General features: G+C 38.6%; 1 protein-coding gene across 8 annotated transcripts in view; it reads left to right on the top strand.

Annotated features, from left to right (window-relative positions):
- Nucleotides 1–7,796: 7,796 nt before the first annotated feature.
- The window catches only part of AOPEP (aminopeptidase O (putative)), a 186,108-nt gene continuing 167,076 nt past the window's right edge, over nucleotides 7,797–26,828 (top strand). For 5 of the 8 annotated variants that reach the window (XM_079330949.1, XM_079330944.1, XM_079330946.1 and 2 more), the window contains exons 1-3: nucleotides 7,797–7,886; nucleotides 16,561–17,513; nucleotides 25,744–25,910. In XM_079330949.1, the coding sequence (XP_079187075.1) occupies nucleotides 16,708–17,513; nucleotides 25,744–25,910 (973 nt within the window). In that variant the 5' untranslated portion in view covers nucleotides 7,797–7,886; nucleotides 16,561–16,707. Of the gene's footprint in view, nucleotides 7,887–8,146; nucleotides 8,227–16,560; nucleotides 17,514–25,181; nucleotides 25,201–25,743; nucleotides 25,911–26,828 lie in introns of those variants that run through there. The other 3 variants (XM_079330945.1, XM_079330950.1, XM_079330951.1) reach the window with 3 other exon arrangements.

Genomic DNA, 26,828 nt, shown 5'->3' with positions numbered 1-26,828 from the left:
ACAGGCAAAATTAGCATCCTTCCCCTTTAAAGATTTTTCACAAATTGCTGTTGATCGTGCCTGCAAACCTGAACATATTCAATGCCGTATTTGGCTATGATCTAGAAATATTTATTACCTGGGATGTCATTTCCTAGGGCCAGATACCAGTCACTGCCACATAGCAAGTTAAGTCACCTCTTTCCTGAGGCACATAAAATGTTAAATCTTCTCATAATGCAAGTCTACAATTTACTAGACGTATCAAATTAGGACAAAACATTATCTTGAGTCCTGTAAAAGAAATGCTGGATTTTGCTCTTTAAATTTGGCATTTCAGAGCTCTTTTCCACAACACCCTTGTGCTCAGATGATGGACTGATTGCCCAAGCTGTGCCAGAGATCCAAAGCACACTCCATCAACCTTCCCAAACAGTCTTCCAAAAGCTAACAAAAGCAATTTCACAAAGAGCTGATCCAAAATGCCACTTTGAGTTCTAAATGGCAACAGCTTGATTTAATAAAAAACATACATGTGTTTCCCTCACTAAAGCTGGCACAGTGTTTTTATATGTCACTCATCACCCAATTGAGTAAGAACCTCGACTAGAGAGAGTTAACAATGATTTGTTCACAGCTCAGTTCCTAAGGTAGGAAATGTGGTGAACATGCTGAAGAAAGATGAAACAATGAATTACACTGTTTTTTAAAAAAAAAAAAATTAACAGAACCACTTTAATTTATTATATTTGCAGTCCAGTTCTGAGATATTGGTTCCCAGATTCAATAACCAGACAGCAGTTAAGAAAGGGTGAGATACTTTTGTCATACTTCTATGCTAAGTCACTTTATAGTCAGTTTCAATCAGTGCCTGTTCAGCCAGGTGTGTATGCTACTTAAATATTGAGACAGTACTCACTGGCCTGAAAGAGACAGAGAGTTTTACATAAATCCTTCCATCAGGCTCTCCAGCTTATGCCCTCACCACCCATCCCTGAATCAGGCTTCTTGTAGATTTTGAATCAAATTATGTGGGAAACTGAATGTTATACGACTGCAGCCCTCTACCATATTTATTTTTGGTACTGTCTAAAAAAACTACACAGGCTGCAGCCAAAGATTTCAGTGCATTCCTGTACCTTCTTATGGATGTGACAGACACAGCTGCTGATATGCAGGGGCACAGCTGGCAGGCAGGTGGAAGATGCCAGCAGAGCTGAGGGGCCAGCAGCTGCATCTTGGACACACTTTGCACCTCAGTGGCCCAAAGCCTGGCAGAGGGCAGCTGGCTCAGAAAGCTAGACCTTGCCACCTTTCTATATCCTCTTGCTTTGAAAAGGGAGGATACACACCACAAGGTTAGGACACCTGCAGGCAACAAGTGAAATTTATTTTGGCACTTGTATTCTAAAGGAATGCAATCATATTTCTTCCTGAGATGTACAGGGCTGGAGGGCTTACAGTACCACAAGCCATTCCCTCCTCCAGTTATGTGTCAGAAGCTTTATAGCCTATCTGTCATATCATAAAATATTCTTTAGACATTCATTTGCTGATATTTATTTCTGTTCTATAGCATATTTTTGTGTTCCTGGCCTTTTCTTTCATTTTGCTAGTGGCAAGTCATGATTAATTTATATGTAAGTTTACTTAAATTCTTTGCTTACATTACATTTGGAGATCAGACAGCGAACAGGAGTTTTTAATAATTCAGTCCATTCAATTTCCCCTTGGTGTACTGGCTGGGAGGATTCTCAATAAGCTGATCTCTCCATTATGCATAATGAAACCTACAGTCTGAGGGGGAACAAATAATTTCCTTGTGCTTGTTGAAAAACATTTCCTGAAGGCAAGACTTTCCAGTCTCTTTCTCCAATATTTGGCCTGATCAGGCCAAACTTGTATCAAAGCATGAAGCCAAATTAAGGCAACTGTTATGTGGGGCATTTATCTGCACAGCAGGATGAGAATCACTGCAGCTAAAATAACAGACTGGGAAAAAAAAACTGTTTTAGGAAAACACAAGTTAAATTAGATCACAACACTCTTTGTTGTGATAATAAATCCATAGAAAAATATTATCTTTAGCAGCTGTAACACTAATGCTTAAAAGTGATGAGAAGTAGTCATTGAAGCCATGAAAAATTTGATCCTAAGATCAAGAGTCCATTTTTATCTTTATATTTGCTTCCAAAAAGGTAATTTCATGTGAGAGGTATCTCTGGAAACTCAAGAGTTCAAATGATGTATGTGTCCAGCTAAAATAAAATACATATCTGAATTTATTTTTATCTTCAATTTTTTAAAAAAATTATCCTTTTTACTGTTTCAAAATGTGCAGTGAAGCAAGGTATAATTTGTTTTTTCCCTACCTCTCCTGGAGCTTCAGGGATGTCTCCACAGTTAATTGCTTTACAGGCAATATGATATACCTAACACAGTGATCTTGAATATTTCAGAAACCACTGCAGATAATTCTCCCTTTATATACTGACAAAGTGGGACAGTGCCTCCCAACTTTGGCTTCAGAAGCAATTAGAGCAGAAAGGGCTTCCTTGGAAAAGGATAAAGCTTAGCTGCGGGAGGGCCACCTGAAGCGTGCAGGAAAATGCACCAGTGTTTATGTCAAGTAGCATACCTGACAATTTAGGTTGGAGAGATAAGCAGAGATAAACCATGTGAAATTCATCAAAGGTAAGTGAAAGGTCCAGCACCTGGGGAGGAATAACCCCAGGCACCAGCACAGGCTGAGGCTGATCTGCTGGAAAGCAGCTCTGAGGAGAAGGACCTGGGGGTCCTGGGGGGGCAAGCTGTCCATGAGCCAGCAGTGTGCCCTGGTGGCCAAGAATGCCAATGGTGTTTTGGAGTGCATTAGGAAGAGACAGCAGGTCAAGGCAAGTGATCCTATCCCAGGTGAGGCACAACTGGAGTGCTAGTTCTGGGCTCCTCAGGACAAGACAGAATGGAGCTCCTGGAGAGACACCAGAAGAGAGAGAGTTGCTTCAGGGTCTGAAGAATCTTGCAAGAAAAGGCTGAGGGAGTTGCACCTGTTCAGCCTGGAGAAGAGATGACTGAGAGGGAATGTCATCAGTGTCTGTGAGTATCTGAGGACAGGGTGCCGAGAGGATGGAGCCGGGCTCTGCCAGCAAGAGGACAAAGGCAATGGGCAGAAACTGATGCACAGGAAGTTTCACCTGAACATGATGAAGAACTTCTTTACTCTGTGGGTGACCAGCACTGGACAGATTGCCTGGAGACGTGGAGTCTCCCTTACTGGAGATACTAAAGAAACACTTGAATGCAATCCTGTGGCATGTGCTTTAGTATGATCTTTCTTGAGCAGGGAGTCTGAACCATATGACCTACTGAAGTCTCTTTCAACCCAATACCCAGTGATACTTTTAAGAGTATTTACTCTTCATTCTAAATACGTGGTACTGGGGAAAAAAATCCATGACAAAACAAGTCAAGAATTTGGTAGTAAGGACCCCTGTTAAAGCCATCAAAATAAAATAAAAAAGACTCAAATATGTAAGTTTCCCAGGTTTTAAAGATGTTTCATGCATACCTGCTTTTATACCACCTTTCCTGCTGTGCTTTCTTGCTCACTCTTTTGTTTACTTTATCAAATTCATATACATTCATAACAGTTCTTACTTACATACCACTATCACTATGTGAAGGTGTGAGAGAGATCCCACACTGCCACTACACTATTCCTGCTGCCTCTTTGTTAAACCCTTTCCTTTGATACTAAGTGTGTCAGTTGTTCCTGTACATGATAACTCTCTAAAATACAGGATGCCTCTTCCTCTGTGTTGGTAGAGCTTTTAGCTTAACTGGGTTTTAGGTCCTACTGTTACAAACAATAATTAACAGAGCAAGGTAAGCCATAGGTTCAAAGAAGTTTGAAAGCAGCCAATGTTTCAAACGATTACCAAAATTATGCACACTCTTCACCAAATGCATCTTCAACATTAATTGTCAATTATAGTCTTCAACTAACATTTAACAGAATAGTTTGCTGTGCCAACAAAGTGCCATGTTCACATGTACCATTTCTTTTTGTGGCTCTAAAGAATTTTAACATGCACTCATACTATTCCTGAACAACACAACTTCATGGTGTAATGGAAAAAGAATTTATAAACAAGCTCTAACCTGCTTTGATTTTGCAGGATAGAGAAAATACTAGTTACAAGATCACACTAATTACAAGATAATAGTCATAGTAATTAGTAGTATCAAGTGTGCTAACTAATGGCAATGTTAGTCACTCCAGAACACAATCAATCTTCCTGTCTTTTCTTTGTCATCAGCAGCTTGTGATCAATTAAAAGGTGGTTTCTAAATCTGGTTAGTTAACTGTGAGCAGTCTAGACACAACTTGTTAGACTGAGTTTTGTTCTCTTTTCAATGCTTCATTTCAGTTGCTTACATAGAGCAACTGCTCCAAATAATTGCCACTGCTGTCTGGTTTGGTACCAAAATACTAGTGATGGATTCTTTTTTTAAAGTATTCAACAATTACTTTCAGTATTTTTTACTTTCAGGACTTGTCCTAAGTATGACTGTTAAAGGTGTTAAATATCCTAAAATATTGCCTGAATAAGCTGTTATAAAAATACCCCTTTATGTAATCTTTACTTTGGTGAGAATCACAGTAGTATTTTTATACTAAACTTCCTTTTTATTAACAAATAAAATTCATTAATGAATCACAAGCAAGTAAATACTTGGCTTACGTTTAATATCAAATAAAACAAGCCTCCAATATTCATAGATATCAGGTTATCCATTGCTCCCTGGACAAGAGCAATACAGAGTGATTTATTATAAATGGAAAGGATGATGATAGTGTGCCATGCTGTATGCATTTGGACAGATCCTATTCATCAGAGAATAGCTCTTCTTCCAAGAAATAAGTAGATTTTGGGTAAATATGGAGCAAAACAAAAAAAAATTGTTATTCTGGTTTATTTTCTTTAGGCTGTAATGGTGCATTCTCTCAATCCCTGGAAAAGCTATCATGTTTTCAACTGAAAGTGAGAATAGTCAACAATGATGACAATCCATGGATCTTTAACAAAGTGCAGTTAAATTAAAGAGCTCTGTACATCACTATTACATCAGTAGGAAACTTGAACCATACTGTGCACTGAAAACAACAAAAAAACCCTCAAAGGCTGCTGTACTGCAGCATTTGCTTAAGCCTTCAGTTTTCCTGATCAGAAAAAAAACTTCCTTTTCTAGTATTTGAAAGTAATGTATAATTTCATTTTTTCCATCTATATATCTACAAATATGTACCTGCATGTCTCAGATCTTCTCAAACTGGCCTGTTAAAATAGTGGTTTTATCTGGATTCAAGACACATACTTAAACCTAACTAAAGTGGCATATTGATTTTAGACTCAGCCTTCCCTTGGTTACTGGAGACAGATAGTCAGAAAGTCTTTCCTGAGTATAGGTAGTGTGGATGCAATCCTCTAACTCAATCTGGCTGTGTCAGAGATATCTTCTATTATGTTCCTAACAGTGCTAATATATTATAATTACTTCGGAAAAACTGTGATTTCTGGCAGTTTTTGATGCTTTTCCATTTCCATCAGACCTGCTCTAAATAAACTTTGCAATTCACAAGGACAAGTAGGCATCCAAGTGTCATACAGGCTCCTGAGACCACTATTTGTGACCCTACATTTTCTGATAACAGGCATTTGCTACCAAAATCAGGAAAAATAAAAGAACTCCTTAACACCAGTGCAACATTAAGAACCAGGCATTCTTTATTCAGCCAGATGCATAAAGGGATATCTCCTCCTGAAATCGTGAATGCCGAGTACAGAAAAAGTTCCTGTTTGTGTACTATTCTTTAGAGACATATTCATTGATTTTCCCAGAATAACCATACATGAATAATGGTTTCCCTGAAATCACTGACATGTGTTATTTCCCCTCTGTGCATGCATTCATCTGTGCTGGGACTCTCTTTGGGGGTCCCTGGTTGTCAGAGGCCCCAGTCATACCTGACCACCTAGTGAACTGGTAAAATTTGGCACGACTGAGCTGGCTACTTTCAGTAGCTGTTCCCACAGAATAAGCATTGTGTGGTTCCACAGGCCAGTGGTTTTTGAAGAATAAGCATTGTAATAGCCCACCAGGTGCAAACAATTTATTATTTGATAACACATTAAAAAACCAAGCCAAATCCTTCTCAGGATGATTTTCAACTATATTCCCAAATTCCCTATCTAGCATTATTTTTCCAGTGGGGACAGAAGATCCTTGTAATCCAAGGATAACAACAACTGCTAGGAGGGAGAGAAATCTGTTTCTATTTCTGCAGGTTAGCAAGGATCTGAATCCAAATTTCCCACCACCCTTGAAAACGCCCTAGAAAATACAACTGGAAGTTCTGGGAGAGATTTCCCATTTTTGCTGTCAGTGGTTAAATATTCATGGGGTTGCCTCACTGCTCAAAATCACTGAAAATATTTCATGGCTCTTCATTTTATTAGCAGAAGTAACAGAACAACTTCCCACTGAGGTGCATTGTTGGCTTGCCTGGAGCCTGCACCCAGCCAGCCCTGTCACATGGAATCAGCTAAACAGTGATGAGCTGCTCCAAGAGCTTAATCATTCACTGCCAGTCTAAATGATGAAATGAAGTATCTAATCACAGATGTGATGTAAAAATAAAAGCTTTTATTTATGCTCTAAGCAGAGGGCACTGGGATTATGGCTCCCTTGCACATCAGTGACACAGCCCCACTTCAGTGTGCAAAAAAGTGTGTGTTTCCATGTGGATATTTCAATGTCCCCACCAGGGCTGATACAAATGGCTGGGCAATCCTGACACTGAACAACAGCATCAGTGACCACACCAGTACAGCTCCTGCCCTGCCCCTCTTCCCCACGCATGAGGAGAGGGAAACTCACAGAATCACAAAATAGTTAGTTAGGGTTGGAAGGCACCTTTGGAAATGATCCAGTCAAACCCGTCCACCCAAGCAGGGTCAGTTACAGCAGTCACTTACTTACAGTAAGTCACTTACATCCATGTGGGTTTTGAGTATCACCAGAGAGGGAAACCCTGCATCTTCACTGCAGCCTGTTCCAGTGTTCTGTCACCTTCAATCTAAATGAAGTTCTTCCTTATACAGAAATTAATTTTTTTATGTTTATGGCCACAGGTCCTCTTCCTGTGCTGGGCACCACTGAAGAGTCTGGCACCATCCCCCTGGCACCCACCTTTGAGATATTTGTATATATATTGCTACGATCTCCTCTCAGTTTTCTCCAGACTAAACAAGCCTAGAAGTGCTCCAGACCCCAAACAGTCTTTGTGGTCCTCTGCTGGACCGCCTTCATTTAGCTCCTGGTCTCTCTTTTACTGAGGAGCCCAGAACTGAACACAGCGCTCCAGGTTCGGTCTCACCTGGGCAGAGTGGACGGACAGCACCATCTCCCTCAACCTTCTCCTACACTCATCCCGATGCACCCCAGGACACCACTGGCCCTCCTGGCCACAAGGGCAACTTGCAATGCACCAGATGAAGCTCTAGCTGGGGAGGCGACGCCAGGTGTATCGACGCGTTACCCCCGGTGACCGGGGCCCGGCGCGGTGGCGGTGCGGGGCGGGCCCGGCAGGATGAGCTCATCCGCGGATACCCGGAGCGGCCGCGGTGCGGGGCGGGCCCGGCAGGATGAGCTCATCCGCGGGCGCCGCGGCCGGGCAGGGGCGGGGCGGAGAGGCCGGCGCGGCGCCGGGCGCGGGCGGCTGGCGACGGCGACGGCAGCAGCAGGAGCTGGGGCGCTGGCGGGCCGGGCAGGGCCGGCGTGTCCCTGTGTGTCCCCGCACACGCCCCGGGAGCCGGCACGCCGGCGGGGCAGTGGCCGCCGCTGTAAGTGTTCCTCCCCGCCCGTGCCCCCGTCCCCGGGCTTCCCGCCGCCCCGCCACGCCTCGTGCGAGGGAGGCGCTGCTGGGAGTGACAGCGCTTCCCGTCCCTGCCCGTTCTTGCAAACAGCTGCTGATTCCTTACAAACAGCGGAGCACAGGGAGCAGTGGAGTGGGCGGAATGCAGAGAGTAGGGAGCGTGCGGCCGGTAATCGCTGCTGTCCTTTTTCACGCAGCTTGGGTTTGTGGCCTTCTGGTGAAAGAACTTTAAGCGTGGATCTCTTCGACCCTTTCAAAGCTGATTAATGAACTGTTCCGCTCGTTGGCCTCTTTAACACTGCAAACATGTAGGTGAAACTCCTGTCTTAATAAACGGTGGTGTGTAATTCCTGTGAGGATTTCAGCTCAGTTGTGTGTTAGGTCCTTTACTCAGGAAAATGCTTACATTGCAGAGGTCTAGTTAAATGGCTGAGATGGCTTGCCAGTGTCAACATTGGAAAGACTTTTTCTGATTCCAGCTCTAACTATTTAGTTCTTTGACACCGTAGGTGGTATTTGTTAGCAACAGCTGCATTAAGTCAAAAGCAGTCATTCTGTTCCAGCACAGATTTTATCTGGGTGCATCCTATGTATGAATGTCATCAGACATGCATGCTCCATGTCCTGAGAGTCAGTCACACACAACCTTTCCTTGCATATTTTGAGTGGAAATAAAATCCAAGGTAATTCCATCCTCTTTAGAGATGCTCTTCAGCATCTCTATAGAATCACTCACTTTGGAGGGACTATTGAAGATCATATAGTCCCTCTTCAGGCAGGCTTAGGTTTAGCAAATTAGGCTATATCCAGGCCCATGTCCACTTTGAAATAATTTTGTAAAATAAAAACTGGAAAATTCTGTCCTTACACAAATGTTGGTCAGGGGGTTTGCTTTGTTTTTGTGGGGTTGTTGGTGGTGTTGTGTTTTTTTGTTTTGTTGTTTTGGGTTTTTTTTCCATAAACAAGGTAAGGGTCAAATTGGGGGCAGAAAATTGTAAAACACAGGTTTGGTCTCTAATTATTTTAGGTATTTGGTCTTTACTGTAGTAGAGATAATGGTCAATGGGGCAAAGATGGGTTAAGGGCAATATCAGGATACTTTTCCTAGCTCTACCACTTTTAAGTTATGCTTCTTTTTCAGTCTTAGGTGTTTTTCATTGGGAATTAGTATTTTGGGGGCAGAATGGGACTTTTTTTTTTATTATTTTTTATTTCTCTTCTTATTTAAGCTGAAAGACTGAGTTTTCTCTCTTGGCTTATAATTTCAGCTCACAGAAATAAGTTTCACTCGCCGCTAACTTGCTGTTCTAGTTGGTAAAGAAGGTCTTCCATTATATTTATTCCTATAGTTTTCAGACTTAAAAGGAGACTTCTGGAATGGTACCAATTGTTTTATCAAGGGATATCAGTGATTAAATTAATTTTCACATCAAAGCCTCATTACAAAATGCACTGTTTTTCTTGTGACACAGGGCGAGGTCTGTAAGCTCTCTTCTGTGAGTTGTTTTGTAGTAGTTTAACATGAGCAAATGTTTATGTTAGTTTGTTTAAGCCTTGCTTTCGTCTATAGAACCCATTCTTGCCTTAAAAAGTCTTAAGATCTCTTAGGTATTTATCTTGTGTGTATGGGGAAGAAAAGTTTGTAATTACCAAAAATAATGTACCCATATTACTTGCTATTTAAAGAGTAAAATTATTGTTGATGCTGATGGTCAAAACTGAGTTTTTATTCAGATCTTGTTGTCTTGCATTGTGTGAAAAATATATAAACCTGGATTTGGAAGAAGCTGTCTTGAAAGCAGTTTAATGGGCATTAGTTATAAACCTCTTCTAATTATTAAAGAGAATCCATATCTAAAATGTTTTTCATTTTAAAGTTTCTTTAAATGCTGAGTAGAGAGTGTTATAGCCTTAATTCTAACACCTGCTTGTTGAAAGCAATTGAATTATATTTTTTGTACAGATGAAGAAAATCATGCTTGGCTGAAGGTGAAAAGAGTCCAAACACGGCTTTATTTTCCTGGTATAGAAAGCTGGTGCATAAATCTGTCTGGATATTGGCCAGTGGCTGTAGGGAAAGTCTGTGTCCACTGAAATTCTTCTACACCATTTGAAGGGTACATAACACAAACAGATTGATCTCTGTGCTTCAGAGATCCTTGTTTGTAGATCAGGATATTAGTTTACCTTACCAGCTCAGGTGCATGTGCCAGGCTGCATGCTCAAGTGACTGTGCATGGAAATAGCTATTTGTCTGTTGACTTTGATCAAAGCAGATTATTCTAGCTGCTGGCCTGTCTTCAAACAGGCCAAGCATAAATTGGTAGGGTTCGTCTGACCATCTTTATTATGCAGGAAAACTCAATTTGCATACATTTTGATGGAGTTACTTAAATGGAGTGTTATTTCAGGAAATGAGTTTGTGTGAGGTGTGAAGAATAGAAAAGCTGACATAGAAATGGGCAACACGTTAGGGATTGATGCCTGCTACTTGTGTCAGCATTTGTGTGTGAGTTTGTGCAGCTCAGATTTTCACAATAAAAAACAGTGGTATGGTTTGGAAGGCATTAACCAGTTCATGTATTCAAATGTTTGCAACAACTCCATGTTGGGAGTTTTCCAGGGCTTGGCAGGTATCAAGTACAGAGCTGTAGATGCTTGGATTGGTCGGAGACTTGATCTTCTATCGTTTAGCACTCTCTGTCATTCACTTTTGTTTCCTTAGATTTTGGAAATGAAAAGCGTCCAGCTCTGAAAAAAGACGTGTTTTGTGTGTGCTTCATGTTTGGCACGTGCCTTCGTGACAGGATGCAGGACTATCTGAGGCAACTGTGTTTTGTGCCTGGTCTTGGCAGTCATGTAAGCTGTGACAGTGTCACATGTAAGGCAGTCCTTCGCTGGCTGGTGTAGCAGGAATGCAGTGAAATCAGGCATGTGCTTGCAAAGGGAGTAGATAGTTCAGTGCATTCTTGGTACTGTGTTTCTAGCTCCTGACATTGCATTATGAAGTTGTCTATAATGCCAATCTTCTGTTTTTCCAGGTGGGATTGTTTGTTTTTTTTTTTAAACTTTGTAAACCTTTCACTTGCTTTCACCTAGTAGTGCCTCTGATGTATGTTTCAGCAAGTTCAGAGAGTTTTCTAATTTTCTCATCTGGATTATTACTGTTAGAGTAGAGTTAGGCTGAAGTAGCTAGCTATTAACATTAAAAATAACATGGAATAATGAAATACCAATATCAGGTACCATAACTGATCACTCTAGTTTTTTAGTGTGCTGTTTGCAGGTTTGACTGGACTCCTTTGTATATTAGCTCTCCTCCTCCCCTTCCTGGTTCACCATTTGAAATGAGTATTCCGGTAGTTCAGCTGCCCCTGGTAGTTTTTTCCTCAACTTTCACTGGACAGAATTGTATTTCCAAGTTCTTCCCCATCTCTTTATTTTCTTTTTCCTTTTAACTGTAAAACCTGAGACTATGAGTTACTGTGTATTACCTATAAAAAAGAAACTTCTTTTTCTACAGATATTTTTAGGAAGCTCAATCTTGTCTACTTTGCAACCATGTTTTATGTTGCTTGTAAATTTTTTTCCCTCGTCTTTGTTTTCAGAGACCTGTGTTTCTAATTCAGGCTGATGCTTTTTGTATTGAGTGGAAAACAATGTTACACAAATATAATTCCCTGAAGGATCATATCTCTCCTGTTTTCCCATTCTTTGTGCAATTTTTGTGTAACTCCGTTATGTGCTGGTGATCAAGATTGACTCTATTAATGTTGGCCACCATCTGCTGTTATTATTCTTTTGTGAACATCTGTATTCTAAAATATTGAAACATATAACCAAATAATCAGCTTCCCCTGTAATTATATTACTTTTATTACTTACAAAATGTACTTACAAAGTACATTTAATAAGAAAGATGCATTGAATTTAAGGTCTATCTTTAAAATATTCTAGTAATTTTTAATATCTCTGTGTGAAAGAAGTATGACATGAAACACTGTTTATGAAATGATCACCAGGACTTTGTAGCAGCATTACAATATCTATTTTTTTTTTTTCTTAATCTGGAGTTCAGCTAGTGAACCTCATTTTCTAAAGGTGAAATGCATTAATTGAACAGAAATTAAAACCAGTTACTCATATTATGGGCAAAATGCAGCCCATATGTATTTAAAAAAAAAAAATCTCAAAAACAATGTATCTTTTCTGTGATGCCAGTACCTTGATATATGTGTAAAAGAACTTATCATACCAAATCCGATGAATATTTCTCAGAACAGCATATTTATGAAGCAGTAGTAACAGATGTACTGTTTCCACACACAAAGCTCGAATATGTGCAGAGAACTTCAAGGTGTGCAGCAAGGGTTTTGCTTCAGAAGGTGAGGTTTGCTGTATTATATCAACACCATGATTAGGATTTGTTCTCTTAACCTGTTAAGGAAAAATGAAATTAAATACATAATGAAAGACAAATGCTAGTCTGAATTAGTTATATGATTGTACATGGTTTAGGAGTTAACTTTTTACACTCCACCTTAGTCTGTACTCAATTTGTCGCAAAAAATGTAGGAAAGAATTTGTCCTTTGTAGAAAGGAATCTTTCCTTTTTTACCTAGGCTTGACTTGCAAATTTGCATAGCATTGCAGCTCTTACTGATTCTGCTTAGGATTTTGATAGGCTGCAGTAGTAATCATGTTGCAGGGGCATTAATACTATGATTTGTTTACATTTTTTGGGAAGACTTGATTGAAGAAGAGTTATAAAGTTATATTTAAAGTTATATTTAATCAAATGCAGCTGGAATCTAATGGTAAATAAAATCATTACTTACAGCCTGTTCAGTTAAACTCCCTGAATTATCACATATTATGAAAGGATATCACAGTCTATATAAAGAAGAGCATGGGGTTTACATATAGATAGTTTCACAGCTGCCTTTTTCCTCATCACTGGTCCTAGTCTGTCATTACAACTTTTTGCTTCTGTGAGTCCACACATTCCTTCTCTGTCTATCATCTCAGTGGTTTAGTCATGTTGCACCGAGGGACAGTCTAAGTGTAGATGCTAAATTTCAAACAAAGGATCAGCGTGTTGTTTTACAACATTGTTGAACTACCATTACTGAATGAAAGCCAATGTACAGATACCTAGACTTTAAACAAATGTAACAAAGTTGATATGGTTCCAACATAACAAAATATATACATATAAATAATTTTGTCCTGTTCAGTGACATATTTTGAGAATGGTACTTTTAAAAAATTCGTGAAAAAGTTCATTAGCTTTTAACTCTGATATTACATTCTGTTATTATTTCTGTCCTTTTGCTGAAGTGCATCCTTCCTTTACCATTTTTTTGCTTGCATTTTTTTTTTCACTTGGCTTTATTTCTGGTTTGCTTTCATGTGATTCCTGTGTTATTTGTTTCATTGCTACAGAGGTTGTGTGCGGGGTCATTCAGTGCCCTCGTCTTTGACTTTTTCTTTGATAATAAAAAGACTGTCTATTTAAGTGTTCACTGTCTATTTCAGTATCTGAATAAAGGGTTAATTCCTGTCTTTTCTTCTTGAATAAAACTGATAATTTCCTGAGGTGGTTGAGGTTCTATATTTGATAAGCCACCCAGAGCCTGAAGGAGGAGTAGATACCCATCTTGTCTGGGACACAAGAATTTATCCATGTATTTGAATGTCATAAAATCAGCAGTGCTGTTCATGGCAATGCATCTGTTCATCTCATGTGAAGTTAATTTTTATGTAACGTGACTTTGAGCCCAAATGAAACATTAGATTATATTTCTAGCTTCTAACTAGATGACTAGCATATATATCAATTAAAATACCTCTGCTCAATTGTTCTAGATTCTGGATAACCTTGCATTAGCTTTTTGGTTGGTTGGGGGTTTTTGGTGATTTTTTTTTTTGTTTGTTTGTTTTGGGTTTTTGCACATTTTCATTTGTTTATTTATTTTTGTGGCATTCTGGTTTTTTTTGTTTGTTTGTTTGTTTGGTTTTTGTTTTATTTTTGTTTGGTTTTCATTTTGTTTTGTTTTTTAAAAGTTTTTCCCCACTGGATAAATGTTATGTGCTTTCAAAAAGAAGATCCTTTTACATCAAATTTCTTGCTTATGAAGCAGGTTAAATAAAACAAGATTAAAATGCGCAACTGTTTTGCAGCTCTATTAATATATGCTTTAAAAAGAAATCTTGAAAATACTTTGTGTTAGCACTGATTATACTTCTATTGATTTTGAGCTGATGCAAATCTGAAGTTGGGAAAATAATAGTTTAAAGGCAGTATATGTTGTTCATCTTTTATAATGACTTGTAATTTTAGAGACTGAATTTTATTGCATATGTGCTCAGCTGATTTACTGCATAGAGGGATAACATTACCTGCACACAAGGAGGCATGCTAAATCCTCTGAAATATAATTACAAAAAAGCTTTTAAATTAGAGTAAATTAATATCTGTAGAGAAAATAATGAAAGCACACTTTGAATGTGGTACTGTTTTTAATGTTGATAAATGTTTTGTATTAATATTTTATGTATGTGCCAGAAAACTTAATTAATTGTATGTTTAAGTCCTTTTGGTTTATTTAAGTAAATATATAGTGAAATTCTGTGGCTGAAGATCATTCGTGTTGTTTAAAGTGCCTTAAAGAAAAGAGAATATTCTGGCCTTCTATTGAAAGTGTAGAAAGCACTGTTTCCTGGTAGTATATTTTGGTATTCTTATACCTAAAATTTTGTATTTTTGTTCTTATTCTTTATTTTCTCATTCGTTTTTCATTTAATGTTTCAGTTCAGTAACAAAAAAACCAGCCCTACAGAATATAAAAACCAATCACTTTTTCCAGTTTTAGAAAATTAGCTCAGTGTAATGCTTGAAATGCATGGAGGATAGTTGTATTTGCAAGACAGCTTAATATTTTTTTTGCTTGCCTTTTCTCCATGCCCCTCTAGGGAGAAGCTGCCTGTATTTGCTGTACACATGCAGTTAGGACCTGGGGTATAGCAGGTAATCTTCATCCCAAAGCTGGCCTCTCCTCCCTACAATTGTGAACATAGGATAGTACTCACATTTTATCAAAGGTGTCAGTATTATATTATAAATATTTACAAACTAAAAATGTGTTTGTGCAAAACAGTGTTTGAATGTTATTTCAATGTTGTCTTTTTCTCCACCAAGTCACATTATTTCTTTTCTCTACCACCAGTAATTATTTTACCTGCTAGCAGTCATGAGGTTTTGGTATTCAGAAAAAAAAAAGTTCAGTCCACAGTATTACACACAGACACCATAGAAGCATTGCTTATGCTGCCTGAATTCACTGAGCTATTGCAGTGAAAGAGAATCTTCTGAGGTTTCTCCTCTGGTGTGTTTGCAGAAGTACTGAAAGATTGTTAAAAATTAAAAGGAAGATTTTTTGCAGCTTGCATTCTAACTCAGCCTTGAAGGAGCTGTTTCTGACAGCTGGAAAGCCACGGAGGTAGGGAGATGCTTTCTGTGCTTTTGTGCTTTGTGTGAAACTGGTTTAAGGAACTGTGTGGGCAGGTTCTTGTCCTGAGTCTTTCACTGGATGATAGTAGTTTGATAGTATGCCCAGGATTCCTACAAAAATGATACAGAGAGTCTTTGGGGGGCAGTGTGAGTTCCCCTCTGCGCTGACTTTGAGAGCTATATAAAAGTTGTCTTCAGACTGCAAAGTATGTGATGAGGTGTGCAACTGTGAAATAATGTCCCAATGGAGTATCTGCTCTCCTAAGGCACTTAGAAGCACTTAAGGCACTTAGAACCTGGTTATCATGGTGTCACTGAAATGGCAGGCAGAGAAATGGCATTGGTATTTCATCATCTGGTATCCCTTATCTAGAAAGCAAGTAGAAAGAACTTAAGTGGGCTAAACGTGCATGACTTTGGCTCAATGGTCATAGCAAAAAAGAGAATGCATGTCTGTTTAACTTTGTCACGAACTTCTGCCTGTTGTTGCAACAAATGTTGGTGCATTTTAATATTTTTGTACCTTTATAGGTATTTATGTATTTTCCAGTGAAAAGATTTTTTGTTCTCTGTAAGGTGCTATTCTGAGTGAGTTGCCTGCTACAAAAATGTAATTATATACCGTAAGTATTTAATTATAGATTTAAAAAATCTTGATGAGCAATCTCCAAGTAATACTTGGAATGCACTCCTTGTAAACTGGCTCATTTTCTTGTAAATGGTGATACAAGTGTGGTTGTAATTTGGAAAGTATATTAATCTCTAGACAAGCATTGTATATAGGAATTTATTACTCTAAAAATTTAAGACCTATGAGGTGATTTAGACTTACTCTTTTTATTTAAAATCCTGCAGAAATATATCACTATCTTTTGATACATTTGGTTGTTTCTATCGGTTTATAAAAGCTGTATCAAAATAGTTTCATTTGAGTTCTTATCTGAAAAGTACAGCCACTGGTCATTGACACAAATCCTGAAGCAAGCAGATGCCATTCTAGCCTGATGCCATTGTGTAGAGATACAATTACCCTTTGATAAAGGCAGCTGAACTTTGAATAGATTTAGAATCAGTGCACTTCAGAAATGGTTGTGAGATTATTTTCCTTCTTTTTTTTTCTTCTTTTTAGAATGCAAGAAGTGGAGAAACTACAATTTTGATATTCCAATCTTATTCAAAATTATTTTGGTGCTGGGAGGCTGAATATTCTCCTTCTGGAGGCATTATATATCAGAATTGTCTAAGGCTTTGTAAAGCTGTTGCCCGGCAGGTGAACATGGAGACACAGCTAGACCCCATGAAGGATGACTTGCCCCTAATGGCAAACACTAGCTACATGCTTGTAAAGCACTATGTATTGGACTTGGATGTGGATTTTAAAAGTAAAGTTATTGAAGGCAGCATAGTTTTGTTCTTTGAGACTGGGAGCCAGTACAAGAAAACCAGCAGTGCTGGCAAGGAATCCTGCCAGTCACAGTTTGATGAAACCTGTAAAATGAGGACATCTGAACCCTGCCACATTCCTGTGATAAATGTGAGTACCTGCTCATCTAAAACGGAATATAATGATTTTGCTGTTGGTGGTACAGAAGAGGAAGCTACTTCTGATGAAAATAGTAACCATAGCAACAATGAACAGGCTTCTGGGATTCCTAGTTCAAAGGACTGCAGTGACATAGAGAATCATGGAAACAAGGATTTTCTGCTGGTATTGGATTGCTGTGATTTATCTGTGCTAAAGGTTGAAGAAGTAGATGTTGCTGCTGTGTCCGGCATTGAAAAATTTACAAGGTCTGTCAAGCTAACTGGTGTTTCCAAGGAGGTGGAAAATCTCAGGAATCAGATTGTACATGAACTTGTGACTTTACCTGCAGATCGCTGGAAGGAACAGCTATACTATTTTACTCACTGTAGCCAGGCACCTGGCTGTGGAGAGCTTCTGTTTAGTACTGGCACCTGGAGCTTGGAGATAAGGAAGTCAGGAATTCAGACTCCGGCAGACTTTCCCCATGCAATAAGAATTTGGTACAAAACCAAACCAGAGGGAAGATCTGTTACATGGACCACAGACCAGAGTGGCAGGTATGTAACTGTTTGCTGAAAGCTTTATATGCAGTAAATTTAAATATGTGCAAGAATGGAGAATTACATAATTGCTGAGCAGCTGTGAAGACAATGAGTACATTCATCCACAGTTTTCATTTCACCCTTGGTTTGCTGTCCTGTAGAAGAACAGAGTCTCTCTGTTCATGAAACCTTAATGGACTTGAAGATCTCAGGCCTGTCTTAATGATTGTGTTTGCTCTTTCAGAGTGGGAGTAAATAACTTGTGTGTATTTCACAAGTGTGTGCAGGGAATGGGAAATTATCATTTAGGGAAAGAAAAGGTATGAATGACAGGTTACTTTGTGATCTTTTTCCTTCCGGGCTTACACAGCATAAAGTTCAATATACATAACGTTTAATAGAATTACTTCACAATTAGTCCTTTATCAATATTGTAATCGGCTTAGAAATACAGTCTTTTCCTGTTTAGTCTCTCATAATCAGCTTTCAAAAATCTCCTTCATCTATAATGTTAAGAACATTGATGATAGCAAATGAACTGGAAACTGAAAGTAGCATTGGCATGATATCTAGTGTTAGTGATAAGGATGTGGTATTGTACTGAAATCTTCAATATAAGCCTTTTATAGAAGGGAAACTACAATCCACTCTTGAGTTCTACAACTGTAATTGTTTTATTGCAATGTTGAAAGGTGGATTTTAATGGCTATTATTTCTTTACAATGTCTAAGAAGCAGGAACAAAGTTGGAAGACAAGGAACTAATTTGACCTAATTGAGTATTTGCTTTTCATTCCAATTTCTAGGTAAAAGGTTATTTATTAGCTTTTATTTCAGTTACATTCATATAAATTAAGTATTTTCACTAACATCTATGTTGGTGAGGAAAATGAAGCCTTTTGATTGTTTTTGTGGTGCCTACGGAATTCTTATACTTACCTGTAAGCACCATCAAGTCCAGAAATGTCTAAATCCTATTCTTTATTTCTTTCCCTTCCTTTCCTTGCTCTCTGAGGAGTTACTTTTGGTTGGAGTTTCGGAATGCAACTGTGGAGATAAGACAAAGGACTCTGCACGATTCAACATGAATCAAACAAAAGCCGTTTGTTGTGTCTTTAAACGTTGTGTATATTTACTCGTTATCTTTGATTATGCAGTCACACATTGTTTTATTGGTTGCTCCACTTTGTCCATTCATCTTTTGATTGGTAGCTTGATATTGTCCATGAGACAAGCACACACCTTTTATAGTCATGTAATTGGTTTTTTTTTTTTACTCAGGTGGACATCCCTATGTTCTGTCAGCAACTTCCTGCTTCTTCTTCATTCTTATACCATCAGCTTTTTTAGCCACAGAGATTACCCATTTCAGAAGGTTAGGCTGGGTCATCTTGTACATGTCCATTTTCCTGTAAATATGGTCCCACATGTAACTCTATATAGTACCCTTTTATCTGAACATTCTGAATTTTGACTGCAAGAAAAGGTAGGGCAATTGTCCATGAGCACATGTCTGTGTCTACCTGCACTAATACATAATGTTAGCAACACTCAGCTGGTATAGGACTCCTCCTCTGTGTGCTTTGAGCATTTGAATGTTTCTTTTAGGCATCTAAATAATGAAAAGTTTGACTCTTCATAACCCTTTCACTGCAAAGCATCGTTTTTACTCTGGTGACATTTAATGGCAGTTGTACACAAATGGATGGTATTTTATGGATCAATAATGGAGCAGAAAAAGCCGGCTCGATGTGGATCCAGCAGTTTGATGGTTTAAAATAGTAAAAACTGCTTTATTTCCTGGCCTGTATATAGGGTATTCCAAAAACTAGTGCTTGTCAGAAAATAAGTTTTCATAGCACAGTCATTAGAATCTTTCTTGGTATATTTTTAAAATCAAATTCTATATGTGATGAGCCCAGAGGCATAGTGGTAAATCTCATATTGTCATAGGAGGATTCTTCAAATTGTTCCAAATTATGTATCTGGGGCTTTTTTTCAGATGTCAAATTCTTTGCCAAAGGACTCTATACTGTGGTTCCAACCCTGAAGAACAGTAAATAACAAAGTACACACCATTTCAATGTTTCCTGTAATTTAACACTAGTGCAATGTTTTGAAATTTAGCCTATGCATAGTTTTATCAAGACTTCCATTTTATTTGTTTCAAAGAATGATGTATTATAATACACAAAAAAAGTAGTTGAAACAAAGCTTTGTGGGATGAGTTTAGGCAAGATCAGATATGTGTATACAAATGTGCTATCACAGCAGGACATACTTCTGTTTGCAGCAAAGAGCTGAATACATGGAATTTCAGCATTTCCCTGAGTCTGAGCTTGTGGGGCCAAACAAAAAAGGCAGCCACTGGGCTAACTTGTGCTAATGGAAAGAGGGAAGGAGGGAAAGTATAAGGGAAAGACAGGAAGCCTACCAAAATACACTTGATGAAAGGGACACTTTTGACCTTTGTAAACTTGGATACTAGTTCCTTCCATCACTGGTATGATGACACAGGTGTGTGTACAGCTGGATCATAAGGCATGTTAGGGAGCTAATCTAATTGAAAGTAAGTAGAGGGGGAAAGAGAATAGAAGAGAATAAGATGTGTTTGGAAAATACTGCTGAGGTTAGTTTGGAAGGTAGAGTTATTTGCTACAAATTAGAAAATGTGTAATGAAAATAAATGTTTGTTTTTCAGTGGCATGAGTTAGCAGTGCTCTTGGAAGCTGGAAATGCAGGAAGGGAATAAAGAATTAGGTTTTCTTCATAGGCAAGGTAGAATAAGATAGTCCAGGACCCTGATAGGTCATAGACCAAATCCTAAGAGGTCGTCCTCAGCTGTTAGGAATCTCTGCTGTTATTTTGTTTAATTTTGTTCCCAGTAATGGGAACGTGGTATTATAAATATTTGAGTACTTAATGCAGCATTTTGAGGTTCATTGGCCTATTCATGTGGTATGCAGTGACTTCTAAAGACTGGCAAATGATATTAATAGAACGGAAAATAAAACAAACAAACAAACAAAACAAACCGCAAAAAAAGCCAACAAACCCCCCCAAAACAAGCACAAAGAAACAAAAACCCCCAAAAAACAAATCAAAACCAATCAAAAAAAGTAGGCAAACCCCAAGTACAAAGTAAATGGATTTGATATTCCTGAAATGTGGAAGGCAAGAAACAAATATTTTCAAAAAATTTAAATTATATCCTCTGAATTAGTTGTCCTAACTAAAAGGAAGACAATGTGAAACATGGGTGTTATTGACTGGTGGTTTTTTCAATAGTAAAATGTAAACAAGAATACCTGATCTGATGGAATCTGATGACAGTCACTGGCACCTTGCAGATATGTAAACTGATAAGGCAGAATAAAGAAAATTCTTGTGATTTAGATGCCAGATGATCCTGGTGCTTCTACAGTATAATTTCGAGTAAGGAAGAGCTGCAAACAGCAGTGCTTTTACAGGGATTGGCCTTGTATTGAAGGAGGGTGCCCCCAACATCCTTCAATGGAGACAGCCTTTTCAGAAACAGGGAATGTAGTTTTTCAAATACAGGAAAGGGATAGCGTTTCTGTGCTGGGAATTTTCCTTGGTGAAACCTCAGACAGGTTTACATGGGTGAGCCTTAGGCTATGTTTGAGATGTTTGATGGCAGGTATCTCAAGGCCTGCAGATTTCTGTTCAGAGAATAGATTATCAACTGAACATTTATTATTAGCTTGAAGATAGTTAATTCATTATTAGAGGGGATATGCTTACATATAGAGGGAGATCTGCCAAGAGCTGGTTTGAATTGATTTTGTTGTTTTGTAAAGATATGTGGATGACTGATGAGTTACAATTGCGTGAATCAAATTTTCATCAGAGATTACTGAACAACAGACAGTCCCTAATCTCCTCTTGGGGCAAAAGCAAATGTTACCTCAAGTAGTACTTGATTTCTTTGGGAGTCTGGGTGGCTGTTCACCTGGGAACATTTACCCATATTTCTCATGGTCTTCCTTTTAGTTAGGGCAACTGATTCAGAGGAGATAATTCAAACTTTTTACAAATATTTGTTTGTTGCCTTCCACATTTGCAGGAATGTAAAATCCATTCATTTTGTACTCAGAGTTTTCCTATTTTTTTTTCTTGTTTATTTTTTTTTATTTTTTTACTTGTCATAAAGTTGTCCAGAGACATGGCCAGAGATGTCACTTCTGTGTTCTGTCAATGTTTTATGGATGCTTGTTCTTCCAGTGTAACAAGTAATTAGACAAATAATCTGAGTTCTCTGCTTATCTTTCTTTTGCTGCATGAAATTTTCTTAACACTTGAAACCTATCTTGGCAATGATCATGTTTGGCATAAGTATTACATAAGTAGATGATATGAGTATTACAAGAACATGAAAAGCTAAATACCGGTGTGGAGGGGATGGGAAGTAGAAAAAGGAAAGGAAGTGTGAAGTTTCTTAAATGAGATAAATGATTAAAAAAAGGGCAAATATGGGTATCAATTGACAAAAGCAGTTTAAACGTAATTATTTTTTGCTGTTCTGTCATGTGCTTAGCTTAGCTGGTTGTTTTTCTGGATCAAATGAAGAAACTCATCTATATCAGGATAAGAATTATATTTCTGGTCCTCTTATTAGCTGGAATTGTGCTACCTGACCCCAAACAAAGACAATTATCAGCTGCAGTGGATATCCTAAAGTAACATTACACTATTACCAATACTCTGGAAAGAAATTGCCACTGTAAAAGAAATAATATAGCAAATATCTAATTTAAGGCTGATATGATTGTTCTTCTGAAAGTTTCTTTTAAAAATTTAGAACTTACATGTTTGATTATTAATTTATTTTAGCAGACTGACATAATTGGGTATATTAAGGTATGAAGTAATGAAGTTAATAAATATACCTGGACAAAAATTGTGTTAAAATGGGTGAGGAGTAGAGAGAATAGTTGTGAATAAGAGATTATGTACTTGACCAGTCTTTCTCCACTTACTTAACTCCCTTTCTACTTGGACCTTTGAGGCAGAGATTTGTGACCTTCCTGGGTGTATTTTAGGATTAAAATGTTTTAGGGGGAAAAAAAGCTACTGGTGTAGGAGGCCTAGAACTAAACCTGAAGGAGCAGCTTAAGTGCTAGCACTAAGATTATCTGTTCACTGAGTTTCATTTTCCCCATCTGCAAAATGGTATTGACATTATCTGTAAAATACCTTATGCTCTCTGAGAGCAGGTGACATTAATGTTCTTGGTAGCATCTATTCTCTGTAATGTTTATTTTGTATTTGACAATTTGACACGGTGTTATGACATTTAGTTTAGCACTGTTTCGCCAGCCAGCCAGTTTCCTCTCTCATTGTGGCATTTCCCTCTACAGAATATGAAGATCCCCTATACTACTCCTGAGGGTGGATTGTACCAATGGCACCTGGTAAAACAGTACATGGCAAATCTTTGGGAAAATATGTGTAGCAGTGGTCACTAATCCCACGTTTCCTCTACTAGGATCTCTTTTTATAAACCTATGTATTTTGATGAAGTTTTCGTGAATGAGAAGTTACCTTTTCATGCCTTCCCAGCTGTCAGGGTTTGACTTGGATTTGCCAATTTTAATATATTTAATTTCTTTTAGAGATAGGATTTAGGAGCAAAAACAAGGCAGGCTTAAAATTTAAAAGGGTATAAGAAGAAATTTATTAATAACACAAAAAAAGAAATTCAGAATAAGATTTCCAGATTATTCCCTCATCCCCCTTCCCTCATCTTACACATTTCTTAATAGCAACATACACTTGACTGAAGAGAACACTTCAGTCAGTTATCTACTTAAATAATAATTTCATTTCACTCCAGAGAGAAAAGTTCTTTTTTTGGCTTAGGTTTAGGTTTAGGGGGCATGTCTTCACCTTCACAATCTGCGTCCGCCCAGAGAACTATGAATTTCCTCCCATCACCACAGTCCCTCCAGAGCTGTGTTATGGGTTATGCTGCACACTTGGGGTATTCATTTTAAAGCCAAACTGCTGAAAGACAAAATTCTCTTCATCTCTTTTTCTATTAAATGTCTCTGTCCATATTTCCAGTCCCAAAACAAAGAGCCCCATTTCCCTTGAGGCAAAAGATTCTTCTCTCAAGCACTTTATTCTCCCCAAGTATATTTCACAGTTTAAAGGAATTTCAGTGTAGTCACAGTCCCCTTATAGCCCACAAAAAGAGGTTTTCAGCTACTTATCAGTGGCATCTCTTCAATCTCTTCCCATCTGGAAAACGTAGCTTTCATTTCACTGACTTCAGCCGACTCCCTGCTTTATTCTTTTCATTCTGGGGAGCTCAGGAGGTCTGTAGTCTCATCCAGGCATTAAAAGGGTTAAAATTGGATCTAGAAAGTGAAGGAGCTGGGCCAGGCCATGCTGGAAAAACGTGGCTGCAGGGACCATGTGGAAAAGGCTGGACTTCTTTTCACCGCATGGTCAGCTGGCGGCTTCTCTTCTCAGAGCAGGGGGGAAGGGAGAGGGTTTCGGTGGCTCCCCCATTCCCTGCTTGGCCATGCCGCATGGAGAGGGAAAAGCTTGGCTGAGCCGAGCGGGGCCAAGCCAGGGCTAAGCTAAGGCCAAGCTGAGCCGAGGACAAGCCGAGCAGAGCCAGAGCCGAGATGAGCGGGAGCTGAGCCGAGCCTGGAGCCGAGCGGGGCTGAGGCCCCCACCAGAGCCTACCTCACTCCACGGAGGCTAGAAGCCAAAAGAGACTGGTTTAAGTTTACCAATGTGATTTGTGAAAGCGAAATAACTTTTTAATTGTTACCCAAGCTGTCATCTGCTAGAACCAGCTCTCTGACTGGTCCCTGCAGCCCACAGGGGAAGCTCCCAGAGAGGGGACAGCCCTCCTGTTCCCGGGCCCTGTGCTCTTCCCTCAGGCAGCTACCCCCTCCATGTGAAAACAGCACACCAGCACATACGTGTTTTAGGGTAAATGATAAGCCCAGTAGCTCTTGACTAACATTACTGGGAGGAAGCAGGCCTTCTGAAAGGCGAAAAAACACGTTCTTCATTTTTCCTCTGAGCTCACTGCCATGCACTCTTTGTTTTTATGAGAGAAAAGCCAATTATTTTTTGTATATCAGAGTTGGTTACAAATTCAGTTTTAGGAGTTTAATTTCAACTAAGTTAATTAGAAATCCATGCAGATTAGTGGTCTGTCACATTTAGCTGTATATTGTGGTTTTTTTGGTTAAAAGATAAACAGTTGGCTTTCTCTCCACTGCAGTTATCTGAGCTTCACTCAGTGTCCAGGTCCTACTTTATTCACTGTGGTGCATGACAGGGGAAGTTGGATTATTTTCTTTTTTGCTTGTATATGTTAACAATGTGCCTACTTAAACTGCAGTTTTCATCCCTGTTTTGCAGGAAGATCCACCAGCAATAGCAAGTTAGAAAGAGCTAATGAAAGACCTTGTTACCTTCCCAGCTGTAGCTAAGTGACTAGTAAGAAATTTACTGGCATGAAATATTGCAGCTGAAATTGGAAGGGAGTAGTAGACTGTGAGGTTCTGTTGGGGAGAGGATTGGGGTGATTACTGCTACAAAAAGAGCAGTACTACAAGGAAGATTGCAATGTAAGAAGTAAGAAGGAAGCTGAAGCTGAAAGGATAGAAATTAATTCTTCTTGTGATATGCCCTGTGGTTGAAATTCCCAAAGAAAGGTGAGCTAGTGTGAGTTTCCTGTAAGATTCAATGTAAAAATGTCAGGATTTATTGAGGCTTGGCCTAAGGAAGACTCATAACTAGATCTACTGCTGAGTTTGCATGAGCCTCTAGATTGTTAATCTAGGAGACTGGATTCATGATGGTGAAGGCACTACAGGGATGATAGCAGGGAGGTGTCACGGGTGTTGGTTAATCCCTGCAATGGCATCGCCAGAAGATACATAGAAGCTTTCTTTGACCTGTGGGTTTAACTGGAAGCTATTGTATGAGACTGGAAGACTCAAGCAAAAGCAGAAGAGAGAAAAGACTGGAGTTAGTCTTTTCTAGTTTGAAGATACTGTAATAATCTTGCTTTTCTTGTCTTAAGTGACTTAGATTGCACTTTGATTTGTTCGTGTCATACAGGTCTGAAACCTGCAGAGCTGAAGTTAAAGAAAGAAACCACCTCAGTACAACAGCGTCTTTGATTTTTTTATATAGAGCTTAATTCAGTCTTTCTTATTGCAATTCCAACTTCAATCTCTTTTCCTTCCATCTAGGCCATGTGTTTATACAATGGGATCACCAATAAACAACAGAGCCCTTTTCCCATGCCAAGAGCCACCCATTGCGTTGTCAACGTGGCAAGCCTCAGTCCGAACAGCTGCAGGCTTTGTTGTGTTAATGAGTGGTGAAAACTCAGCAGAAGCAGTCCAGCTTCAAGAAGGTGAAATATGTTTTTCAAGACAAATACTTTTCAATACTTTTGTAATTAGAAATCAAGCTTCGTAAATACATGATTCGTGAAAGAATGAAGTTCCTAACCTTAAAAACACTTCCATGTCTCTCTGTAATCTCCATGCCATTCTGTGGAAAAGTTGCCTGCTCAAGGCCTCAGGATAACTTCAAAATTATTCAAAATATCTGTATTTGTTCATTTCACTGTGTTGCTTACTTTTTCCCCCTCTGTGTTTCCAAATCTAGATTTCACTTTTTTATAAATCGTCTTTATTAAAACTTGAGTTTTATAGATGAAGTACCTTATCAGGCTCTCAATGACTTCAGGCCTTGATAGATAATTATCTTTCAGTTTTAGTTCTCCAGTCTTAATGTAGTTCAGCATGTGATTAGAGGCAGCCATTCTGTCATATCATGAGTGTAATTATAGGACTCTTAAGACTTAAAAAGTCTGAAATGTTTTGTTGTTTTAAATAACCTGTCCACATAGATCTTGTTGTTTGGCAATTCTGGAGGGTATATTAAATAAATCCCTCTTGAAATTTTGTCTTTGCACAGCAGAAAGCCTTTCAGGGTAGCTTCAATTTAATTAAGTTTGCCAAGTTGTTGACATACAGTATGCTATTGCTGTGCAATATTTATGTGCAATATTGCTGTGCATATTTATAAAATAATACATAACTGGCAGAATAAAACTAGTTTTTTTAAAAATGCAATTTATTGGAAAGAATTAGCATTTTGGTAAGCAGTTGAGAATAAATTGTTCTGAATAGAATTACGAGTTAGCTGAATAATTTTTTCTTTAAAACTCACATTTAAAACCAGTGTGCAGGCAGACAGCAAGAGAATAGCAAGCAAAGTTGATTCCTTCAAGCCTTTAGAGATCCGCATTCTGCTTCACAGACAC

This window comes from Erithacus rubecula, assembly GCF_903797595.1.
Source record: "Erithacus rubecula genome assembly, contig: SUPER_Z_unloc_2, whole genome shotgun sequence".
Classification (NCBI taxonomy): Eukaryota; Metazoa; Chordata; class Aves; order Passeriformes; family Muscicapidae; genus Erithacus; species Erithacus rubecula.
This window is presented reverse-complemented; position numbering and strand designations above follow the sequence as displayed.